The sequence below is a fragment of the Myotis brandtii genome, unplaced genomic scaffold (assembly GCF_000412655.1).
Source record: "Myotis brandtii unplaced genomic scaffold, ASM41265v1 scaffold609, whole genome shotgun sequence".
Classification (NCBI taxonomy): Eukaryota; Metazoa; Chordata; class Mammalia; order Chiroptera; family Vespertilionidae; genus Myotis; species Myotis brandtii.
Genome location: NW_005370315.1, coordinates 34,648 through 44,412, shown reverse-complemented (window position 1 = coordinate 44,412; position 9,765 = coordinate 34,648). Strand labels below are relative to the sequence as shown.

General features: G+C 33.8%; 1 protein-coding gene across 1 annotated transcript in view; it reads right to left on the bottom strand.

Moving 5' to 3' along the window:
• LOC102255650 (ephrin type-A receptor 3) overlaps positions 1–5,988 on the bottom strand; it is a gene marked incomplete at its 5' end in the record, with an annotated part of 78,393 nt that extends 72,405 nt beyond the window's left edge. The window contains 2 exons of the mRNA XM_014550628.1: positions 2,861–3,020; positions 5,864–5,988. Of these exons, the coding sequence (XP_014406114.1) occupies positions 2,861–3,020; positions 5,864–5,988 (285 nt within the window). The remainder of the gene's footprint in view (positions 1–2,860; positions 3,021–5,863) is intronic.
• Between the last annotated feature and the right edge of the window lie 3,777 nt (positions 5,989–9,765).

Genomic DNA, 9,765 nt, shown 5'->3' with positions numbered 1-9,765 from the left:
CCATCTCTCTCTCCCCTTCCCTTCCTCTCTGAAATCAATAAAAAAAATATATTTTTTTAAATATGTATTTTTATTGATTTCTTTCAGAGAGGAAGGGAGAGGGATAGAGAGTTAGAAACATCAATGAGAGAGAAAAACATTGATCGGCTGCCTCCTGCACGCCCCCTACTGGGGATGTGCCCGCAACCAAAGTACATGCCCTTGACCAGAATCGAACCTGGGACCCTCCAGTCCACAGGCCGACACTCTATCCACTGAGCCAAACCGGTTAGGGCAATAAAATATATTTTAAAAATAAAAATAAATAAAAACCAGAGCAAACAGCAAACTGTTAAAAAAGTCTAAACACAGGCCTTTTTATATCTATTAAATATCAATATATAACAAAGAAGAGTCTTAAATCTTTAGAGTATTTTATGAATATGTAGTTTTGATTTGTGGTTGGAATCCGTCTATGTAGAGGACTAACTTAAATTATGTGTGCATTTTTGACTGCACAGGTGGTCGGCGCCCCTAGCCCCCAAGCTGTTCAAAGGTCAACTGTATATCATTTTTATTTTAAAAAATGGAGTGAGAATTGATTTTATCCTTTTCCCCTTAAAGCAATGGGCACTTTTTTTCTCATCTATATTTAAAGTCTGGAAGAATTCTATGGTGAAGCAGTAAGAATAAATTTCTATATATTTTTTTAAAAAATCAAACTGTGCAACTCAGCTTTTTAAAAAATAACTGGAGAGGGAGATGTTAAAAAGATTGTATTTTTCATTTTATTCTCTTTTTATCTCCTCTCTCTCTCAAGCAATGTAAGTACTGCAAATATAAAATTTATTTGTCAAAATTCCTAAGAATCTGCAGTTTTAAAATGGAATATTCCTTAAGTCTCAGACACTGAAGCCTCATGAGAAGTTCATATATAACACAACCACAGTGATATCTGTGGTAAATATGTAATTACATTAGAATTTTAGAAATTGTCATTGTTTTGACAAATTTACTTATCATATAGGGTTAGTGCTAATGAAGAACATATAAGATTAGATTGATATTGCAAAATAATGCATTAACATGAAGTTTTATCTAATGGCAATCTGACATTCCTGCCTTCAATACGCCTAATCTATACCACAGGATATAAAAAACATTCGCTTTTGTTATTTCCGTGATTTGGGATCATTCTTGGTGAATCAAATATAGCTAGCTTTTGTTGTTGTTAATTCTAATAACCATGTCAAATCTTGATAAAAGGCAATCTATAATCATTTCAAAGCAAGAAACTAGCTTTGCACCTCTTAAAATTATGAAAGGATGTAGAATTTCTAATGCTAAATTGAATGATATTTTCAATTCCTAAAATATGTAATTTGTTTTAAACATTGTTCACTTGCACTCCCATGGTATTTTACAGCATTTTGTGTCAAGTATCCTCAGAGAGTGGTTTCTCTGTGCTCATCCCATCTCAGGAGGATTAGGGGAGGGCCTGAGTACAGATTTGTGTGTTCCAGGATGGCAGCTCTCCTCCAAATGGAATCGTCAGGTTTCAGCTGTGAGCCAATGACTTCTAAAAACACTAAAATCTCAATACTTTGCAGAATGTACAGCTTGTTATTATAAGCCACATTCCTAATTGTCTGACAAAAAGTGTGCCATAAAACATTTAGTCTAGCACATTAACTTAAACAGTGTTTATATATATTTTTTGTTAATCATGAATGTTTATATTAGGTATAAAATTTGAGCATAAAATTTTTAGCATACCAATAACAATGTGATTTTATGTCAGAAACAAAATAATTATATAATAGAAAATGTAGGTGCCAGGGGAAAATGACAAATTAGAACAGTCAAAAGGGATTACTTGGCTTCCTTTCAGTAGAGAACTGGGAATTATTACATCCTTCCTGGATAAGCTGTTTCTAAAAGGTGTTCACCTTTGATTCTGGGCTATTTTACAGCTGTGAATTTAAGTTGAAGAGAACTTACAGTGATGCATATAATTTTTTCATCACAGTTACAGTGACACTTATTCAATAGAGATGTAATTGATATGTGCTGTGGATGAGATAATTACATTTATTTTCCTATAGAATATTCACAAGTTTGGGATTTATTTTCAAGTTTAAGTATTGCTGATTACTTATACACAGATACAAATATGTTTGTATGAATGTGTGTATGAATCTGTCCTTTAAATTTTCCTTTGAACCAATTTTAACCTCTTATTAGTAACATTAAGTCAAATAAAATTTTAGCTTGTGTTCATTTTATATTAGCACCACAGCCATGATTTTATCATATTTAAATATATATTTAACAGAAAACTCTTCTAACATGAAGCAAATGAATTCAAATAAAATGAAAATATTATTAGGATAATGTTTGTAAATTTTAGATCGGTTTTAGCCAAATTTGGTGTCAAATAGATGGAACTGTTCAAATTGTCATAAATCAGATTTTAAAAAATCCTTACTCTCCAAGTAATATGAGGATTAAAACAAAATTAAGATCCTCATGGATCAGAAAGTTTTGTCAACCAATCACTGAACCTGGAATATCTGTATTAATAGGTATTGGAAGTGTGTTACCATACTACTTAATGTTCCTAAGAACAATTTATGACTAATAGGAAACCAGAAGCATTCCAGGCATTATAATATGTTTTATTTGTAAAAGAAGAAACCACAGATGTGCATACAAACACAAATGCCCAGACCCAATGCTATGCAAATTGTTAAATTTCCCAAGCAGTACACTTTCAGTGTATCACACTTAGTTAAAATGTAGGGAGAGTGAGAGTGAAATATCGGACACCTTTGGAACATCTCCCCTGCCCCCAATTACAGTACATTGAAGTAATACATACAGTCTGGACTCGTTTCAAACTCAAACTTGCGACTGTTGGTCCCATATCCAGCTGCTGTCCGGGCTCGGATTTGGAATACGTAAGTAGTGTCAGGCTTGAGGCTATTGATGGTAACATTTGTGCCTCTTGCCCTCAGAATGGTATAACTTGTCTCTTGCTCCTGCTTTGAGGTAAGAAAGATCAAGTTAAAATCAAACCTTCATAATGTATTAAGTGGTAAAAAGTAAACCACTCAAAACTATTATAAAATGTAGCATAGGAGATATAAAAGAGAGATGATAATCATTTCACCCTCTGAAGGCATTTTTTAGAAAAAAAAACATTTAGTTTCCTAATTTGGATATATTAATTTGTGTCCTGCACATAAGCAGGGAAGTTAGTTTTCATTCTTGCCAATGAGTGAATCTTTGAGCAAAAATCTATTCTCTTCAAACATAAGGCTGAAATTTTCAAGCTGATTAGAAGAATACCTTTGCAAAGAGGAAAATACCCCTTTGCATTGTTCCTAATAAGAATGTCCCACTGATTCTCAGATAGGAAATATTTTATCAATTGTAAACTATTAAACTTAAAAGATCAAATTTCTATGTATAGCTCTACATTAATCACATTATCAGCATCAATTGAGTTGTGTTGTATTTGCATTGTATTGAAGCCACAGTGATTTAATAGAAACACAAATCCTCAGGTTGAAGTCTAGAAATATTTTCCCAAAGAATCTCATCTAGGAGAATCAATGCATTGTACGTGAACAGGTTCACATTACACATCCATAGTAAAGTCTTTTTGTGTCGAGATTTGTTTAAAAAATGAATTTATACAGAATCTCATTTGTTCTCTAATATATATTAATATCTCCTGAGCACTTTATGGAGAGCCTGTTTTTGAGCATGATGGGCTGTTCCTGTATCTGGGTGGGGTCTGGATTGGGGAGACGAAATGATGCTTGTCCTCAACCAACACTAGATGGAACATTGCAGAAATAAGGTTGTATGTAGGTTACATGTACTTTTTAGTTAAAGATGCTGGTTATGATAGACTTGGAGTTGATATATTTAATAATGAAGAGAGATAAATATATTCATTTTATAAAAATTATTTCATTTGTTATAAAAATGTTCACTAGCCCTCATAGAGTGAAATATTACAATATTTCTAAGTGTCATATATATGGAAGTTATTTTTAAATTGATGTATGTATGATATAAATACTTACATATGTATTTATTAATATTACATAAGTGTACCAATTTTAGAAATGCATAGGGAATAGCAAAATAGATTTAGACTTTTTTTTTCCTGCACTGGTTAATATTACTTAAAAATAACCTTGCGTTATGCTTTGTTTGTAGAGAATAAAATAAGTTCAGAAATTTTTTTTTGTATTTGCAAAAGATATGAATTTAGATTCATTATTTTTTTCAAACAGCCCCATATATCTAAAAGGTGGGTGCTTTGTAGTTCTGCTACCAGGTCTGAGCTGAGGCAAATCATTACTTTTCTTTTTATTTTGTTGCATCAGCTATAATATGGATTCTTGTGTTTTCACAGGCTTTGTCACACTTTTAAAGATAGAAGATCATGATCAGATGACTATTTAACAGTGCCCTACAGGATCATAGAAAACTAGGAGATAACTTATTTATACTGTGATTTGACCCAGTGACGTTCATTAGGTCTCTATTTCTTTTAATGAAATGAGACATACCTTCTCTGTGCGTGGTGTGAGTGGTGGGGAGAAGGGGGTAAGATAAGAATGTAGGAGATAACTTATTTATACTGTGATTTGACCCAGTGAAGTTCATTAGGCCTCTATTTCTTTTAATGAAATGAGACATACCCTGTGTGTGGTGTGAGTGGTGGGGAGAAGGGGGTAAGAAAAGAATGGCATGATACTTGTGAAATAGGTTAACTTCAATAAAGAAAATACCTACATTTGCAAAAAAAATTCATACATTATACCTTTTGTGCAATTGATCATACTTAATAATCCATTGTCATGTGGAAGCAGGGAGGCAACACAGGGACAAACATACTAATGAGGAGTCATGGCTGCCAGGATTCAAAACAGAGACCTACTGTTCATTAGCAGTAAGGGTGTGAGAAATGCAAATAACTTCACTGACTCCAAGTTTTCTTTTATTTGTAAAAAAGCCTGTTTTCTCACTTTCACAGGGTTATCAGACAGCTCCAAATTAGACAATGTATGCAAACATTTTCTATAAATATCAACTACTATATAATATTCACTCTAAAATACTTTGTAAACTGCAACAAATACACAAAAATGTTGTGTCCATAGTAGTAGCTATAAAACCACCCAGCTCTGATGATGATGTTTGAATACATCTTGCTTCCAAATCTCACAATCATGTATAACCAGGGAGAAATAAGTGCTATTTAGTGATGAAATATAAGAGTCTAAATTCTACTTATAAATAACCATATACCTATTTTGTACAACTTCATTACTGAACCACAATTTTATGATGTGAGGCAGACTTACACACCCACTCCCATCTTCTAGATTTCCTTGTACAAAGCCAAGAAAACTTTTCTCTGTCAGTTCAATAATAATACATGGGTCTTGTTATTCAATGTTTCTATTAAATAAAATTAATGTGAATGTGTAGGTCAAGTAATGATTCTTTAAGGCAATAAACTAAGGAATAGTTCATCAAGGGTTAAGGAATCACTATGAAATAGTTGGTAGAGCAACAGGTCTTGATGTGGAAGGACATAAATGTCATTTCCAATGACTAGATGTCTTCAGTTTGGTAGTATCATCTCTGCCGTGACTCATTGAGTTGAATGGGGGATATTCTACACAATAATTTCTAAACCCCTCTTTACCTATAAATCAAAGAAGTGCCACTTAACTACAGATTTAAACAAAGCACTGCCACTCTGTAGCAATGCCATTCCTGTCTTTGTAAGAGCACAGCTCAGGAGTAGGTAACTTCTTTCCCTACACAACCCAACACTAACACATTGTCTCCCCACCTTTTCATAATATTTGACCTCGTAGTCCAATATGATCCCATTAGGGTGTTCGGGTTCTTGCCAGGATAAAGAGATGCTGTTTCCGGATGTCCGATCCTTCTTAATGGTCACGACAGGTGATGGAGCTGTAAAGAGAGGATGGAGGGGTCACAGGAGGGGGCAAATTAATCAGGTTGTGAATGTGGTAAAGAGGAGCAGAGAGCAAAGCGAACAGCAAATGGAGTCTATCATTGTTCTAATTTTTGGCAAGAAAACACTATTTCCATTTCAAAGGCTCTTGAGTATTAATCTGGCCCCATATCAAGCCTCGGCAGCTGGATTATAGCCCTGGTACAAACAGGCCTATGGAAAATGAGCTGAGATTTTCAGCTGCTGGTGGAATAGTGGCAAGTGAGCAGATGTTTTCAATCTGCTACTCTAATGTAAGCAATGAAATATATTTGATATATTAAAATAAGAACAAAACATCAGGACTACCTATTTGTTATAATGTTGCAAAATTATTAATACCAGATTCTTCAGCTCATTGATAACATTTTCATCCTCAACTCTGTAGGAGGACTGGAATCCATTATGCACAAGGAGTCCCATGGTATCAATAGGTAATAATAATATTGAATATATTGTAAAATAGATAAGATTTAGGACATACAGTAGGACATACCTTGACTGTTGACAAAAGCCTCTAATGAATAAAAATATATACCAGAAAAGTGCAGCAATCTTCTGCTTTAACATTTTTTATTTCTTTAAAAATATTTAATAAGAACTACCAATGAAATGACTGCTGTTTGTACCACAACTCTCAACCTATATTGTGAAGTTTCTTATTGGGTGGTGACTTGATATTTATTATGTTTTGCTATGCATTATCAAAAGAATAGAACATGAATAAAAACCACCTGTTTGGATCAGATATCAGAGGGTCACCTTCATTTCTGATGGAAGATTAAATATATTTTAAGTGATATCCTACTTAAAATCCTTCCATTAAAAATAAAAATCCATACTCTCCATCAATGCACTTCTGGTTTCAAATCTCAATCTTGGTACATTGGCAACCGAAATATCTCACTTGAGGTTCAGTGGCTTTCTGCTTTAATGGAATCCAGCAAAACACATTACAAACATGAAAAAAAAATCAAGAATTCTTAGGTACATTAACTGCTGAATTGTTTTCATTGCTGAAGGACCTATTTTTTCTCATCACTTTTTCTCAAACCAAAGACTATTAAAACCCTGTGTTTGTATTTCCCACAATGGCTAGCAGACTGTTGATTTGATGTTTCTGTGATTATGCCAACATATATATATATATATATATATATATATAAGTGAGGAGACAGAGGAAGCTAGGTAGACAGGGATGGGACCATGGGGAGGAGGGAGTAGAACCCAGGAACCCAGCTAGGTGGAGTTACTAAGACAACCCAACTAGATGGAGAAAGAACACGCACCCACCCGGGAGATGTAAGCTTTAAAATGTATGGGTATTACTAAAACAGGCAGTTTGCAGATAACCAATCACAAGACAGTGAGGCATATAACCGATCCCAATAATGTTACTAAGATAGAATTCTTTGAAAGGACCAATCAGAAGCTAGCAAGGCACATAACTACTCCTAGACAAAAAACAAAAAACCAAACACACACGCATGTCTCTCTTCCTCTTTCCCCTCTCCTCTTTCTCTGGTGTGTGCTGGGTTCCATGGGTTGTGCTCCCCTGCACCGCGAATGGAAACTCCAAACACTAGCCTGCTTTTGGAATCCCCTCTACACCTTTTCCAGGACTGCCTTCTCCCAATAAAAGTTGCTTCCGCTATCTGTTTTTGTACGTGAACTCATTCTTTGATTTTGTGAGACAACAAACTTGGACCCAAACACCATATTTTGGTTTCACAACCTCTCATTTAAATTGTTCCTGTTTATAAATGCCTTTACTTTTTATTCCTCACATAAAACTAGTTTCATGAGCCTGCCTCATGACACTTTATTGGAAAATGTAATCCTAAATGAAGACTCTATTGCAATAACTTTCCCATTCTTCTATTACTTGTAAAACCCTCTTAAGAACTCTTTTGTTACTAAAGCATCATTTCTTGGATTGAGTGGCCTGGGGATGATTCTGAACCTTTTGCCAAGGAAAAATGTAGGTCTTGCTTTCCTGATGGAAAAGTAAATTCATTTTCTTACTTATGTTTTGCTCCGATTAATAATTAATTATCTTTTCATGAAGCATCATTTTCCATTAATGTTTGCTTTTCTTTTATTCAGTATTACTGTGTTATACCCAACATGGACTCACAACACCCCCATCCCTCATCCCTGGTGGTTGCTGCTCTGAAATTGATTCTAAGAAAAGGGTAATTTATTTTGGTTATATTAATTGAAATTTTATAAACATACTCAATAATTATAAACATATCACTGAGCCATAAATAACGAATTTTTTAAATCATTGAGAATTATTTTTTTTATGTATTCTAATACTTAGAAAAATCAAGTCATTGTCCAATCACTAATATAAAAATTTCTGCTCCAATGTCCTTGGAACCAAATTCTGCTTTTTATACAAAAAACGGGAGAAATATCACAAATTTTCCTGCTGAAAGAAACCCACTTTAGAGTAACTAATGTATGCTTTCAGAGCATTTCAAAGAAGCTAAATGTTGGAAAACTTTCCTGGTCAAACCATGGAGACCCTATATTCATCCCATATCACCTTGAATATGATTTATTTTCCTTAACGGTTAAAATACACTTTTAAAGAAACTTTGAAAATTACCAGGTATAGCATCTCTCCTTAAAGAGAAAGAGAAAGCAATTCATATCAAAGAACAATTGTGGCTAGGATTGAATTAACTTTTTTCAGGAAAGCTTTGCAGGCTGTTTTGGGGATCTGCCCACATTTTACTGCTTCTGCACTGAGCAAGACTTTATAACTGTTGGAATTCTTCAAAGGTCTGTGAGCAAGCTGCAGACCCCATTGGACTGTAATAAATAGCCTTTTGTAATTCCACACTTACTTAAGCAGAGGCAATTGCTCAAAGCTTGTGTCATCTCTAAGTTAAATGAACCTTTTCTGATTGCTGTTTTTAGGCCCCTGTTAAGTCATTTGTTCTGCTCTTTTAATATAGCCCCTCGCCCCTTGTGTTGGATGCGTTTTCACAGTCTCACCCCAGTACATCAGCTGGAATCCCGGTACATTTGGGTAATGCTCATCAATATTTTAATATTAATAAATAATTAACAGAATTGTTTTTCTCTCCCCTAATAAATAATTTTAAGACATAATAAAACCCCACAGAAAAGGAGAAATTTTATGGGTACTCTACTCTATCCATACTTTCTAAAAAGTTTTCTAGAAGCCATTTTTAATTCATGTCTTAAAGTATAATTTATCCATATTTTCACATGTGCTTAACACAGCTTATAATAATAGTGAAAATCAGTGATACAGATTATGTTTTTTTAGCTATTCTTCATGTATCAAAGGGTGATTTTTCAATGGACTAATTTTCAAAATCCACAGAAATTCCTTAGGTTTTAGTTCTGTCTAAAGAAACATAATATTATAATGTATATCATAAAATAGCTGTAATTTATCTTATCCTTATTTCTCAGCTTTTAAAGTATGTGATTTGAAAGAATGGTGGGTAACAGTCATATGAAATAAAAAATAAACCAATCTTAAGACTAGAGAAATACTCAGAACAACAATGAAAATTTATATAGGAGGAGAAGGCACAGGTTTTCCCAGGCAAAATGCTGGTGTACACGCTAAAATTGCAATTATTGGTGAGCATCCTAATATCCCAGGATTAAGAGTTTAAAACTGGTGCCTCTTTTATGTACCTTAAATGATACAAGTGATTTTCTTATTAAAAGGAAGAGGTTGAAAA